We start from the raw sequence: 15,469 nt of genomic DNA on the forward strand, positions 1-15,469 counted from the left end.
GGGGGCGGGGGCGGCCGGCGAAGGCCCCAGAATTTGTCCTGCCCCCGGCCGCAGCGGCCAATCAGCGCGCCGCCCTCGCTCCTGACAACTATTTAGCAACCCAGCCCGGCTAGAGTTTCCAAAAAAGTTAGAATAACTTCCTCTCCCGGAGACCTCGGTTTTGCACAAGCCGGCCTTGAAATCAGAGCCTTTCGAGCAACTCGGAAAGCGTGTGCTCGGCGACCGCGGGCTTGGCCAGCGGCGCGCTCGGCGCCCGGCGCCCTCAGCCCCACGCGCGCCGGGCGGGCGCCATGGAGGAGGGCTCCAGCTCGCCCGTGTCCCCCGTGGACAGCCTGGGCACCAGCGAGGAGGAGCTCGAGCGGCAGCCCAAGCGCTTCGGCCGGAAGCGGCGCTACAGCAAGAAGTCCAGCGAAGATGGCAGCCCGACCCCGGGCAAGCGCGGCAAGAAGGGGAGCCCGAGCGCGCAGTCCTTCGAGGAGCTGCAGAGCCAGCGCATCCTGGCCAACGTGCGCGAGCGCCAGCGCACCCAGTCGCTCAACGAGGCCTTCGCGGCGCTGCGCAAGATCATCCCCACGCTGCCCTCGGACAAGCTCAGCAAGATCCAGACGCTCAAGCTGGCCGCCAGGTACATAGACTTCCTCTACCAGGTCCTGCAGAGCGACGAGATGGACAATAAGATGACCAGCTGCAGCTACGTGGCCCACGAGCGCCTCAGCTACGCCTTCTCCGTGTGGCGCATGGAGGGCGCGTGGTCCATGTCCGCCTCCCACTAGCGCCGCGCCACCCACGTCCGGACCGGCGCGCCAGGGTAGGTGCTGCGCGCGCGATGGGCGGTCTCCGCTGCCGGGGACGGGCGGCCCGGCCTGCGCACCCCTCCTCGAGGAGGCCCCGCGGGCTGCGGCGGCGTGGATGGGATGCGCTTTTCCTCCTAGCAACAAATGGGGGTCGGTTGGGAAGCTCCCATGTCCAGGGGGCACCCCTGGGGCCTTTTGCAATCTTCCATGCAGGGTGTCAGTCGGCAACGGGCGGACTGGTGACTGTCGTATTTTCCCTCCTTGGTGCTGTATGGGGGTCTGTGGGTGACTGTCGGAGGAGTGGGCATCAGAAGAACGGCCTGGGGCCGGCTAGGGCCAGGGAGATAGGAACCAACCTCCCTTTGCGTCCCTAGGAGCGGAGGCCGCCCGGGAAGCTGCCCGAGCCGGGTAGTGCCTGGCTGTGGCTTCGCCCTCTTCCCGGGGTGCGGCAGAGCGCGTGGGTCGTGCCGAGACTCACTTCTCCCAGGCCCAGTTCCCTGGGGCTCAGCCGTCGGCGCCGTGATCGGCCAGGTGCGCGCAGAGGTTCAGGCGGGCGTCTAGGTTTGCCTGGAGAGGGCAGGAGGAAGCTGCCCTGCGGTGGCGACTCCAGGACCAGTGCCGCCGGAGAGCCGGGGACGGCCCTGCGCCGGGAGCGTGGGACACAGGGCCGAGGCTGAGGCGCGGAGACCGGAGCGCGGAGGCCGGGGTAGACACCCGCAGGCAGGTGGAGCGGACCTCTGAACTGGGAGCCTCTGGTCCCAGCCTTGAACCTGGAGAGTCTGGGAGGGGGCTCTGCCCGCGCCGAGTCCAGGCGTTCGACCCAGCAGGGGAGCGCCAGGGATCCAGGCTGGGAAACAGGTTTGCGGGGAAAGGGAGGCGGTGCGCGAGCCCTGAGCGGGCGAAGGCAAGGGGGCCACAGCTGCTGAGAACATTGGAAGCTCTGGTTTTCTCTGGAAGAGCACTCAGGGCGTCCTACGCTGGCTCCTTTCACCAGACACCTTGGAAATCCCTTTAGACAAGCTCTAACTGCGGAGGCGCCCTCCCTTCCAGAAGGCTCTGTGAGACAAGTGGGCATCTTCCTTCCAAAGGTCTTTGTGTCTATGGAAGAATGCAAGATTTGGGGGCCTGTGGGGGGGGGGGGGGAGCCGGGTTAAAAATCTTTCCTATTTAATGTGCTTTAGCTTCTTGCTCTTCTTGCAATGTGTTTATGAAAGTCTCTACTTCACACAGAAGGAATTTAGATTAATCAAGAGCGTGCAGCCGCCCCTTCTCCCAAACATATCTATTTCTTTTTTATGTGGTTCTATAATATCTGCGAATGTTTTTGCTGGGACCACGAAAAGCTGATCCAGCACAGGTGGATTTTAATTTTTTTCTTTAGTTTTTGTTTCTGTGCCACTGGAAATTCTTTTGATGAAATAGCCTCCTCAGATAATGATCGTTTTATAGGTTTTTTAAAAAGAGTTTTTAGCGGAGAATAACGTATGGGAATCTTCTGCTATCTTTGTCAAAAACAGATGGAAAGTGTCTCAATCACATATTTCTCTAGGAAAGAAAGTTTGGACTGGCTGAGTACTAAAATGCTACAGTGGGATAATACATTAATTCTGTTTTTCGCTGCCTAAATGATGAACTTCCATTAGTTAATTCCATTTACCCTCTATCCCATCCATAGTTTACAGCACATCTGAAATAAGAACAAACAAATGAGGAATGTCATCTTTTAAAAATGTACACATATAGCTTTGTTTAAGGAAAACGTCAACAGAATTATCATCAAGACTTCCCTCCAGAAAATTATTGAAGGCAAATACCAGGAGATATTACCTTAATGAAAATTTAGTAGGATTATTTAAAATTCATTGAAAAATAATCAGATTCCTAAAATTTAGAGAATCAGACATCACAATGAAAGATTATATAAAAATAAAAGGCAGTACTTGTAATAAGTAAATGAAAAGTGTTGAGTTTATTTGGGGAAAAAACCTTCAAATATAAGAGAGAACACATTCAGCTGGAGAACAAATGATCTATATGGGGTCACATTTATTTTTCATCTTCTATACTGGAATATAACTGACTTGTTCCAAGAAACCAGTTTCTTTAGATACATAGATACTCATTCTCTACAAGAAGAGAAGGGAAATATGGAAAGTCTTGATACACTAATGATTGTGGATACACTGTTTTTATTTATCGGGTATGTTAGACAAACATTGTTGTATCCTTTTTGTTTTTAACCTGTTAGTCTCTGTGAGTATAGATACAATCATAATTGATTTGATTTCCTGAAAATGTTGCTAAATGGCATTCATTTGTAACATTTAAGAGAAGCGTTAGTTATATGTATCAGCAAAGAATTTCCAGACCTTTCAGGAAATTGTATGTGATTTTAATGTCTAATGTGAGATGTTTTCACATATATGAAAAAAGCTGTGTCCAGGCAAACGGCAAGAACAATAAAAAGCCTAAATTATTGCTTGATATAAAGAGAAACACAGGAAATAGTGGAGGACGGCTGGTGCTAATATTTATCCTGACTTTCTTTTTGGTCTGGCAGTTAGGAACGTGAATAGACGATAAATCAGATGTCTTCGGACAGTCAGCTGGTTCACCTAATCAGAAAATCTCAAAAGGAGTTTTCAGTATTCTCATTAAATGCCTGAGAATTAGGAACAGGGTCAGAAGCACCTGGCTCAGAGAGTGGAAGAAGGTGACAATTGCTTACTGGACATTTTTGCTTTTTTCTACTTTGTGGTTAAAAAAAATCTCTAACGTCTGCAATATGCGCAGATTTTCAGTAGGTTACTGTACTCAAGAAACTTTTTTTCTAAGAACTTTTTAGTTACTTTGGAGAACAAAGTACGACCCTCTCACCATCCAATATTTGTAAGCCTTTTCCTCCCTCCTGAAAATTTACTTCTTGGAGGTGTTTGTCGACTGCTACATTTGGGATGATAGCTGGTCTCATAAGAAAATTAATTCCCTGTGGAGAATGGAAATGCAGAATCCCAGGAGAGCTTTCGATTGGTCAGAAGAAGTAGAATGAAAGACTGAGCTACCTGGAATATAAGTCATGTTTTGTTATAAAGTACTCATCGATAAGATCCAATGCAGAGGGCTGACCTCCGTTATGTGAACATTGTTCCCTTAAATGTCTGTAGCTGTTCCGTCAATCTTGAATGAAGGAAGTCTTGCTACCCATCTGGCCAGAGTTGGGGCTGGAAGGATGGGTCTTTGCAAGTGGCTGTTTGAGGTCATTTGAAATATAGTAACTTATTGAGGTTTTCTGAAAAATCTACTCTTTTCAGACAAGACTTGAGCCTGAAAGAATTGACTTTTCATCATCCTTGCTTCACTATACTCTGGGTAGACGGCACAGATGCCAGATTCTTTTTGCCTGGCAAAAAGATCATAAACCCTTTCTGAACAGAGCACTCTAACTCATAACTTTCGTTTAAATCTGGGCTTTAAAAAAAACAAATATTTTAATAAGCCAATTTTAAAGGCTGAACTTTTATGACAGTTTTTAAGCTTAGTATTTATATTAATCTATTCTCCCTGGTGTCTTTAAAAACCCTGTGAATGCACGATGGAATGTCTGTTTATGTTTGTGTCTTTTCCTGGGAAAGGATAAATGTGCTGCAAAAAGCAAACCAAATATAAAGCTCTCCACTAGCAAAGAGTTCACGAACGAGGCAATAAAATTCAAAGAAGAGATGAATAAGTTACTGTAGCCAAGAAACAGAAAGCCATGAAGAAGAAATAGACTCTAAGAGATACAGACATGCACGCATTCAGAAGGAAAGCCAAGATGAAACACTAAAAACAGAAACTGCTTAAAAAGATATTCCACATGGTCACCTGAGTCTACACATGCGATGAAATTGTATAGATCGAAACACACACACACACACACACACGCACAAGTGCATGTAAAGCTGGTGAAATCTGAATAAGATCTGGAGCTTGTATCAATGTCAGTTTCCTGGTCGGGATACTGTATTATAGTTCTGCAATATGTTACCATGGGGAGAAACTTAGTGAAGAGTGTAAAGTAATCTGTCTGTGTTATTTCTTACAACTTCATGTGAATCTACATTATCTCAAAATAAAAAGTTTAAAAGCAAAGATATTCCACAAGAATTTTTTAAAAATTTTCTGTATTCAAGTGAGCAAATTATATAAGGAATCATTATCATGTCTTATCTCAGAGTAAAAAGCTAAAAATGTGCTTTGAGCAAAAATCCATTTTTTCCTGATATCATTTGCATTGTTGCACTTCTTTCCAGAATATGAGGAATCTCAACATATCTCCGATATGTAATTAATTAGAGGTGGTTCCTTATAATTCTTAAACAAAGAGCAGAATCCCATAAATCTGACAGAGAAACACCAATCAGTACATTTATTCCTAAACTAATAAAGAAAATATTTTTCAAAGAAATTTTAGGAAATATTTACCTGAAACTGACACGACATTTGCTTTTAAGAGACTAAGTCTGCATTGGCTTGCATGAAACCCCCAGCCACACACACACAATTCTAAAGTTTAGATTTATAAAAGTTATTCACCAAAAAGTATAGAGATTAAGGTTTTAGTATTTACAGCCATACACACTTGAGGGGTGCACAGTGGGTTGGGGGGAGAAACACAGAGAGAGAGAGAGACAGAAAGACCAAGAGAGAGAAAGAAGGGGAGAAAGAGAAAGATATCAAATCCTAAACTCAGTCATGGTTATTTTAAATTAATATTTGTTTGCCCTGGGAACATATTTTGTATTTTGGTTCAGTAGTAAACCTTTGAATATTATTTAGTTGTATGAAATGGGCCCTAATTTAATTTTTATTTTGGAATGAGATATAGTGACATTAACGATGTGATTTTCACGCTGATGTAAACTAAGGCACAATGGGATTTTTCTTCAGTGATTACTAATGGTTGTCACGTTAAAAGGAGAAATGAATCAGAAACTGGAAAAGCCAGCACGTAACTTTATTCTATCATGAGGGAAATTTTTAGTGGTTAGTTGAAAATAGAGTAATTTTGAACGCAAACAGTGTTTTACATGCTTCGAATATCTGTATTATTTTATCCGCAACTCTATTGTTTAGAACAGTATGAGCCTGTGATTATGTGTAAGAAAGAACACGATTGAGAGAGCTGAGTGCATGGTGTCTATTGAGGCTGGCAGGGATCACCCAACTTCCCATCGTAATATGGGTTTCCTCTGTTATTAGACCAGGGAACCATTTAGATGACCCGGCTTCTCTTGGGGTCTCCTGTAGAGCTGGAATTTTACTTCTCAAATCTTAAGAGCAATGCCTTTGAAATTGGGCAAACCCCTCCTTTAGATCAGAACTTCCCCATCAAATAAATGAAGAATAGAGTTGAACCCAAAGAGCTTTCAGTTATCGAATTCAGATATTCTGAAAAATACTGCTTTCTTTTTAGCTCACATTCAGCCTTTAAAAAAGTAACCATCAGGCTTTTTTGGGGGGGAGGGGGGAATTGTAAATGTAGTTAGATTCATATTTCTCACTGTCTAATTTGATGGAGAATTCACATTTGTTTTTCTGGAAATACAGATCTGCTGTGTGACTGACAGGAAGGATTTGAGCAGGAACCTTGGTTTTCTTAACCCTTTGATGGTGACCCAACCCCACAGCTGAGGTTTGTGGTGTGGTCACAGTCAGAGCCTTTCCAGGGCACCGGGCAGAGCAACTCGGAACAGGAAACCCGAGGGCAGGTTTTCAACCTTTTGCTCCAAGAGCGAAGGAGTAAGGATCCTTTATCTAACTTCCCCATGGAGATGCCCACACTTCTGTCGTTAGCGCTGTTTTTCTATTGCTATACAAATAAAATGCCACACTAGCCTTTCTGTTAAATTCTCCACGACTGTGTCCCTCTTTCTAAGAGATTCAGGAGATTTTTGCCTGCTTCAGAGGCAATGGGGGCTCCGGGAGGTACAGCTTGTAAAATAAACAAACTCTCTAAAAGAAAACACAGGCCAATAGTTTATAGTCTCTGACTCGACTGCCACGGTGGATTTCTTTGTGTGTTCTTTGATTTAACATTCTGTAAGTCAAGATGCAAGCAGGCGGCGTGTTCTTTCACTCACGAGAGATCTAGAAATAAATGTTGAGTTGCTATTTCCTTTCATTAATCTCCGTTCTTTAAGTAGATTTGATTTACAGGCAGCACAGAAGGGATCAGAAGTCAAAAGCCATTCGCCTTGTTTGACTTTCTGGACCTGGGAGTATGAAAGTGCCTGTTACCTAGCCGCCTGCTTCCATAAGTCTGACTTTTAGCTCTGCGGAGGGATAACCAGGCCAGCTAGCCTGCAGGGCTAGCAAGATCTATATGGGTTGGGTCACTTCCGGAAAGCTTGTGTGAATTTAAAATCCCATTCTTAATGAAATTGCCATGATAAGGACACGGTAAGATGTTTATCATTTCTTTAGAAAATGCCTAAATCACTGCAAATTTGGAAAGGAAAGGAGGGAGGAAAAGGCGTTATTTTCTTTCTCAAATTGAGCATTAGCATGTCTCTGTTCACACAATTGGGTTCGATTGAAGAACAACGTCATCACTGAAGAATTATTTTCCTGAATTTAAAAAGTTCAGGATTTCCTGAATTTAAATAATTTCCTGAATTAAATAATTGCAAATTATGGACTACGATATATATTGGTTCCTAACTATTCAAAATCTTCAGAATACACCCAGCCAACTGATTTTTCTTTTTCTGTGATGTCTGTGTGCTGTGCGTATCTGAGGTGGGAACCTAAGAGAAAGATTTGGTTCTCTGAGTGTTTTTTCTGTCTGGTGGGCATTTCTTCTCCAGGCGCTCGCCCTCCCACCCCACCCCACGCCCAGCATACACTCTTGTACTTACTCTTCAGCTGAGATCTCCTCTTTTTATTATTATTAACTGAAGTCCGTGTAAAGTTTCATCTTACAATAAAGGATGAACAAAAACCCACCACCAGGCTCCAATAATAATACATTTATACGTGGGGAGTGACCACCTCATCTCGGGATTCTCCGAGTGGCGCATTTCTGGGGGGTCCCAGAAGTACAGTGCAACTCAGTAACAGACGAGCGCCCACATTCCCTCCCCACCTAATGGGCTTGGTGACTCCCTCTCCTTGGTTGCCCAACATTGCTATTTTCAAAAAAAAATTGTTCGGTTGATACCAGAACAAAAATGCCCCAAATAGATATCTGTACTTTGGGAAACCTGATGTGTCCTGTTTTTGTTGATTTCTCTTGAGCAAGGTGAACTGTTTCAACCACCCCAAAACTGCATGGGGACCATGTAGTGACTCCACACGTGGGCGCTTCCAGGGCCGGTGGTTTCTGGCGTGTTCGGGAGAGCTGAGGTAGATCTCCACACACGCAGGCTTGTCTCGAGCATCCTTCTGGTGTGATCGCTAAGAAGTGATAAAGAATGCACACAGCGAAGTATTTTAAAGGCAGAATTAACTTAAGGCTATTTTGCCAGATGTTAAATTACTGCCAATTCCAAAACTCTCTTTTAGACTATTTTTTTTGAGGATAGCGATTTTCTTTTAACCAAACAATACACAAAAGGCTGGGATTATGATATATTTATCCGCTCATTTCAAATATCGCTATTATCCTCCATGCATTTTTATTTTATTGCATTTCAAAAGCAATTTCGTCTAATTTCAGTGTTGAGCAATTTAAACTCCTTGTGTGTCTCCAGCGACTCTGTAAACAGTCTGTCATTTACGATTTGTAATATGAAAAGGGTAACTTTTTCAGGAATGACAAAGTAAGAGAGAAAACGAGGGTATGAACAGGGAAAGCGATGTGTGGAGAATGGGGCAGTTGAGGGATTGGGGCTGCTTCATAAGAAATCAGAAGTGTCTAGGCTCATGTGCAGCATCTCCTCCCCTGCCCTGCTCTTGCTGCAGATCAGTCACCTCTCCCTTAGGGTCCCTCAGAAACCTGGAAGACAGTGGCTTATCCGAACAAGCGCCCTGCCTGCCTTCCCAGAAGAACGACACTGTAAAAGTTCAGTGTCATTTTAACGCTGCCACACTAAGGTCGCAGGTGGGAGGCCACCCGCACCAAGGCAACTTCACAAGGACCTAGAGCGCCTTTACCTCCCATTTCCTCCCACGCATCAACATTGCCCTGCAAGGGGCATCAGAGAAGTGCCAGAGGGGACCTCTGCCTTGGAGGAGCCTACTACAGTCACTGGCTGCTTCAGGTGCCAGAGAAAGCAGAGGGTCCCCGAGAGTGGGGTGGTCAGGAGTGGTCACCTGCTCTACACTGTGGTAGGGACCCCCGGAGGAGGGTGTTCAGCTGACTTGGGATGCTCAGTGCCCCTGTGTGACTAGAGGGACCCTCCGATGACAGCAGAGGGAAGAAAGACCAAAGACCCTTCTGGCCGTTTGCACACAGCTGCACAGCACCCTGCGGCTTCCCAGGAACTCCAGGCTACGTGGGCCTTGGAAGCACTGTCCGCTCCACCCTCCAGGTCACGCTGACGAATGTCCTTGCGTGAGCCCAGCACGGCTCAGTGTTTGCCAAACTTCATGAAAGGAAGTGGACACTCAGCATTTATTTCCTCCTCCTGGATTTCCTAGCTGTAGATTCGACCCTACAGTCAAATTCCACTTTAAAAGCCTCGGCTCATCTGAAAATGCCTTCCAGGAGAAGATCATGCCTGCCCACTTCCGAGGTTTGCAGGAGAAACAGAACCAGCCTGGCTCTGCTGAGAGAAGCCGAACAACCATATTGCCCGTCTCGTAAAGCATCCTACTGCTGGCACAGCACAGCTCTGAACAGTGATAAAACGTTACTTTCACAGATGACGCACTTCATCCTCCTGGCTCACTCCTCAGAGGTGTGTCAATGCGGAGGTTCTCGGAAGCAATCTCTTGGACAATCAGCTTGTGGTGTCCATTTTTTGAAAGCTACTTTTAAGGATCCTTTAATGTTAATTACATAATTTCACTTTTTCTACCCAGAAAGAAGGAAAGAGAAAATGAGGACAAAAAAAAGCAATGTTGGCATGTGTTTCTGGCTCCCTGGCTGTGCCCACTGTGCTTTCTCTGCTTGATTCTTCACAACGTGAAGCAGTAATTGATGAATTCAGAAGGCTTTTAAATGTCCGAGACTGTGTAATTAATGTGACTCCTCGTGAAGGTTTTGCGATTTATTGAAATCACTGTTTCCAGAATAAATCACATGTAATTCTTTTTCTTAGCGAATTTCTCTTACACGGTATTTTTCTATTTCTGGAGGTTTTAATTAGACAGAAAACAAAGGCTGTTGCCTTTGTAGGAGCAGGCTAGGTTCCCAAATTAATATATTGGGCAAAACCCATCTCCTGGTGTCTGGGGAATCCGCGGTCTTGAGTAAGATGTCACTGAAGCTGAACATGGAGTGGAGAACTTTTCTGCTCTCAGCCATTCTCTGTGGCCTGAGGCAAGTTCTGGCCTCTCTGGGACTCAGTTTCCCTATCCATAAAATGATGGAGTGAGTTTCTCATAGCCCTCCAGCTATCAAAATTCTAAAAGCCAATAAGACCCAGCCATTCCCTCCTGGGTATATACCCCAAAGAATTGAAAACAGGTGCTCCAGTGAAAACTGGTACGCTCCTGTTTACAGCAGCACTGTTCACAATAGCCAAAAGGCGAAAGCAAAACAGATGTCCATCAGCTGAGGAGGAGGTAAGTAAAATGTGGTTTACCCACACAGTGGAATATTACTCAGCCCTCAGAAGAAATGAAGTTCTGATTCATGTTACAACATGGATGAACCTTGAAAACATGCTAAGTTAAAGAAGTAAGACACAAAAGACCAAATCTTGTATGGCTCCATTTTACATGAAGTATGCAGAATAGACAAAAGCAGAGTAGTGATTGCCAGGGACTAGGGGGAGGGAACAGGGACATGATTGCTTAAGGGGTGCGGGATTTCTGTAGGGGATGATGAAAAAGTTCTGGAACTAGATAGCAATGATGTTTGCACAACAATGTGAATGTCTTGCACTGAATTCCACTGAGTTTTATACGGTAAAGTGGCTAAAATGATAAGTTTGATGTGTATTTTACCACCAAAGGAAAAAAAATCCTATGACTCAGACCATGGGCCTCTCTGGTGACCAACAGGACTTGGGGGCGGAGGTATGCCAAGGCTTTATCTTTTCTCCACTTTCCAGAGGCCTTATCCAGTTTATCCACATGATTCAACGCTTATCAGATGATTCTCATCTAGTCGAGTTGTGCCTGCCTGTGCATTTTCCTTTCGAAATCTATTTCCTAATGGGTTCATTAAAAAAAAAAATTCCTCAAACGGTTCTGATGAACACCTTGCTTCTTTTGCCCACCTTCGGGTTTCAGCAGCTTGTTGATTGTATCTCTGGAATCCTCTCTATGGTAGACTGCGTTATCACACTTTGGGGGACGGGGACAGGGGAGAGAGTGGCCCAAGATTCTGCACTGCTTGTGATCGACCCGTCAGATGAGAGTGGGGAGCGTCTTCCACGTCTGTTGTGGGAGTGGCCCGTGAGCACTTGACAAACCAACACATCCAGCAATGGGCTCCCCGAAGCTCCGGGTTTCATCAGACCCTGTCCTGCTCACAGAGACCCTCAGACAGTTGATACCACCATCAGGGACATGATAATTCCTAAAAAATGGGGCCTCTGGTTCTGGGCCACTCTCCTGAGTGCATCCCTCTATTTCTCCACTATCAGTTTCCGGAGGGCTGGGAACAGAGCAAAGCATAGTGAATGGGCTTGTGACCAGCATCGTGGGTGCTGCCCCCAGAGAGAGGGATTTGGGAGGAGGGTGGCATGAAATCATTCAGGGCCAGTTGGGTGGTTTTTTCTTTCTCTCCTTCTCCCTGATCTGTTGGCTCTCTGCATGCTTCCTGAGTCACCTGTGTTCTCGGGACCCTCCCAAGAGAGATGTGCAGGAGAGTGGCTCTCCCAGTGTTTCCTCAACCGTGACTCAGTTCTGCTTCTTTTTAAAACAACATCACCTTCGTAGTACTATGCAGTCAGCATTTAGAGACACTTACAGAAACCCCAAAGACAGTGCTGGGCTCACCGATTGTGTGTGTTTTGAGAACCCAGACAGAAAGGCTCGGGAGAACCTGGAGCACACCCCAAAGCATCTGAGCAGGAGGGCGGGTTGCTGAACGTCAAGGAAAACTGCTCAGGGGAGGGAAGGAGGAGACAGAGTCCCAAAAGCTGGTGTGAGAGAGGGGACTCCAGATGGAGACAGAAGGACAGGACTCGGATTCCCTACCCAATGCCTTGTGAAATTGTGCAGTCGGTCTGACAAGAACCTCGGTCACCCACACACGGCAGACACGTCGTGTCTCAGGGCCCCCATCCATCACCGCCGTGTGGTTCTGCCTGCAGCTGGAGGCATGGAGCCCAGCTGCAGAGTAGACACTGATTCATTAGCATCTTCACATTTGTGGCATACACGCTTCTCCCGGGGACACTCTGCTCTTCTCTCCGGCCTTATCTACTTCTTAGTAACTGAACTTCAGGCTCAGCCGTGTCCACTGTGTGCTGCAGGCAGTGGGGCACTGGGGCCAGCACTCCAGTCAGGGTACGTATATAGGAGGGCATCGCTGTCCTTTAACCATCCAGCTGGTTTTCAGAAATACCATCCAGGTGACTGAACTAAGTTCGCATGTACCCTTGGGTGCACAAGGCACTCTGTGACCCCCCGTCTACTCCCCTGTCCTTCTCACTGTCCCCAAAGCTGGTTAGGTGTGGGTGTCCCAATGTCCACCCACTCAGCTTCTCCCTTAGAACATCCCCTGTCAAAGTGAGAAAATCAGACTTCCCGGTGAATTCCAGTAGAATGCATTAATTTGGACCCATGGAGGTCCCAAGGATTGGTCTGGCCAGGACCAGCTACACTGTGTGGCCCCATCCTGGATGGAATGCAGCAGGAACGCCCAGGTCACGGTCCCAATGAACCCAACAGTGAACATTCAGGGAGCTGAAGTGATATTTACTAATGTGGACCCTTCACAGCCTCTGGTTTCTAAAGCTGATCGTTCGAAGTACGCAAGCACAGATCATAAAGAAAAAGAATAACTCAGAGTAAACTAAAATTTTAAACTTCTACATAGCGAGAAAACACGATAATCAAAATTTTTAAATTAACTGGGAAGGAAAAACTTACAAGCTATTGTACAGTGGATCAATATCCTTACTGGACAAAGAGCCCTTAAAAGTCAAAAGAAAAAAAGACAGGCAGTTACTTAGTGGAAAACAAGGGCGAAAAATATGAATTTACAAAAGAAGAAATTCAGTTGGCCAGCAAACATATGAAAAGTGTTGAACTTCAACAATAATCCAAGAAATTCAAAATAAAATAGGAAGATACTAATTTTTTTATTAAAGTGGAAAAAAAGCGATGATAATCCCCAGTATTGAGGAAAACGTGAGGAACCAGGCCATCTTGTGCCTGCCAGTGAGAAGATAAATTGTAAAATCTTTGCAAAGAGATATTGATACTAGGTTAAAAAAAGATTTAAAAATTGGAAATACCGTTTGAGCGAGCAATTCCACTTTTAGGAATTATTGTAAGTGAATAATGGCGGATCTGCCTAGCAACAGAGAAATTCCTCACAGCTTTGCTAATATTAGTGAAACATTCAAAATGTCCTGGGAACTTGGGTGAATAAATTGTGGTTAATGCCTATACTGGAACACTATACAGTCAGCAAATTTTGTGTCGTAAACAAATGCTTAATAATGTGAGGGAAATGGTTGGACAATGGAACAGATCATATGATCCCGGGTTGAAAATTCGCAGTGTGTGTGCTAGCATGGGTGTGTCTGTCTAGAGAGAGAGAGAGAGGCAGGAACGAATGTCTCTAGACCAAAATGTTAATGAAAGATCTTCCTTTCCTTTTTATTATTCTTATTGCTTTTCTTTATTTCCAAAATTTTCCGCAAATGCTGTGCATCATTACTTTTGCAATTTGAGAAAACAAACCAGTGCTTCTGAACGATAGAGTGGAGGAAACATACCAACCATCACTTCCTCTGGACTCTGATTGACCTTGTCCCTTAGTCCCACGATCATCAGGTGGTGTTCCTACAAGGCAGCCTTTTGCCACCGGGCAGGAGTGCTCTCCTTTTAACTGTCACTCAATGTTACAACTTTGGTTCCTACTGAATTAATATAAGAAAGTGGCCTTACAAAATATATTTTTGTATCTTCTGCAATCTACCACTCAAGACCCAGTCCATTATTATTTTGCAGGGCCTTTAATGTTAGGATAATTTGATACATTCTTCCAGAATGTATCAACATGGTCCAGCCTGGCTCCCTGAGGGACTCACCCGCTTGCTTTGGGCAGTGGGGGCTGTGTGTCTTTCACTCTCCTGCCTTACATCCTAGGCAGTTCTGCATACGGTGCTTGCTTACAAGAATTAGCTCATCCTTCTTCCCTGCACAGTCACTTCCACCCTCTGTGGGTTTCTGTGTCCTCATTTGTCTTTACTTTCTTATTCTTCTCTGTGTATTTGGGGAGACATGTTCTTAAGCATAAACCACTTCAGATTTGTGGAAGCCAGTGGAGAAAATACAACGAACTCACTAACTGTTCCCCTAACCTGAGCTGGGAAGAGGAACAAGAACCTCTCCTTACCTTCTGGAAGCTCTGTATCCACTAGTCACTGGAACCCCAAATTAAAATCACTCATCCCCTCTAGCTCCTGGCCATCTGTGATGAATGGTGAATGTCCAGGACTGAAGGGGAAGTCGGCAATGCCAGTGGATTTTCACCCCCCACCTATCCCTGTGGGTTAGGTCTCCAGAACCCTGGAGCCCAGCTGTTTGCAGGCTCGTGTAATGTCTGAATCACACCTGCACCTCCCTGGGGGCCTGGGACCAACCCAGTGTCCCCAGGCAAAGCCCAGGCTCTGAGTCACATTTTTTTTCAGATTCTTAACCATAATCTAATTTGCGCCAGGCCTGTCTTCTTTCCCACCCTGCACTGCATTTGATGCATACTTCTGGCAATTCTGGGACCACACTCGCCAGATGATTAAATCCTTTTCAGAAAGATGACTGAAATATTTGTAAGTTTCCATCACCACTGGTGGCTCTGAGGTTTCCAGGAGGGAAAGCCCTGGGCGAGCACCTTCCTCCAGGTCCTCTCTTCTCTGCATGACACCCGTGAGCCCACGGAGCAGCAAGCTGTGCTTTCATTCTCAGTCTGAAACCACAGATGCCTTTTGCTGTAGAGACATAAAGAAACCAAGAGGTTAACGGCCGGGTTAGTCCCCACCGTGGGCCTCCCGCATGAATCAGAGCCGACTGGGGAGCAGGAGTGACTCAGAGCCGTGGCTTTTTGTCTTCTGGCTGTGCAAATAAACAGAGCAGAAGGGCTTGAATGGGACGCCAGGAGCGCAGGGCAGGAGGCAGCTCCCAGCTCCTCAGTCGGCCGAGAGTGCGCGAAGTCAGGACCCAGGCTGGGACCAAGACCCGATGGGACCAGGGCAGAGAGGCTGGCACTCACAGGGCACAGCAGGGCCGAGAGGGGTCGGGGGTGGGGGATGCAGGCCTTGGCATGCTTTGCAGAGATGTTGGGCCAGGGCCCACCCTGCGCCCGGCCCACATGGGCACATGAAGAGTGTGCCCTGCACCCCACT

General features: G+C 45.9%; 1 protein-coding gene across 1 annotated transcript in view; it reads left to right on the forward strand.

The window, feature by feature from the left end:
* Window positions 1–111: 111 nt before the first annotated feature.
* The window catches only part of TWIST2 (twist family bHLH transcription factor 2), a 51,543-nt gene continuing 36,185 nt past the window's right edge, over window positions 112–15,469 (forward strand). The window contains exon 1 of the mRNA XM_023642720.2: window positions 112–808. Within this exon, the coding sequence (XP_023498488.2) occupies window positions 291–773 (483 nt within the window). The 5' untranslated portion in view covers window positions 112–290 and the 3' untranslated portion in view covers window positions 774–808. The remainder of the gene's footprint in view (window positions 809–15,469) is intronic.

Source organism: Equus caballus, chromosome 6 (genome assembly GCF_041296265.1).
Source record: "Equus caballus isolate H_3958 breed thoroughbred chromosome 6, TB-T2T, whole genome shotgun sequence".
In the NCBI taxonomy this organism is placed as follows: Eukaryota; Metazoa; Chordata; class Mammalia; order Perissodactyla; family Equidae; genus Equus; species Equus caballus.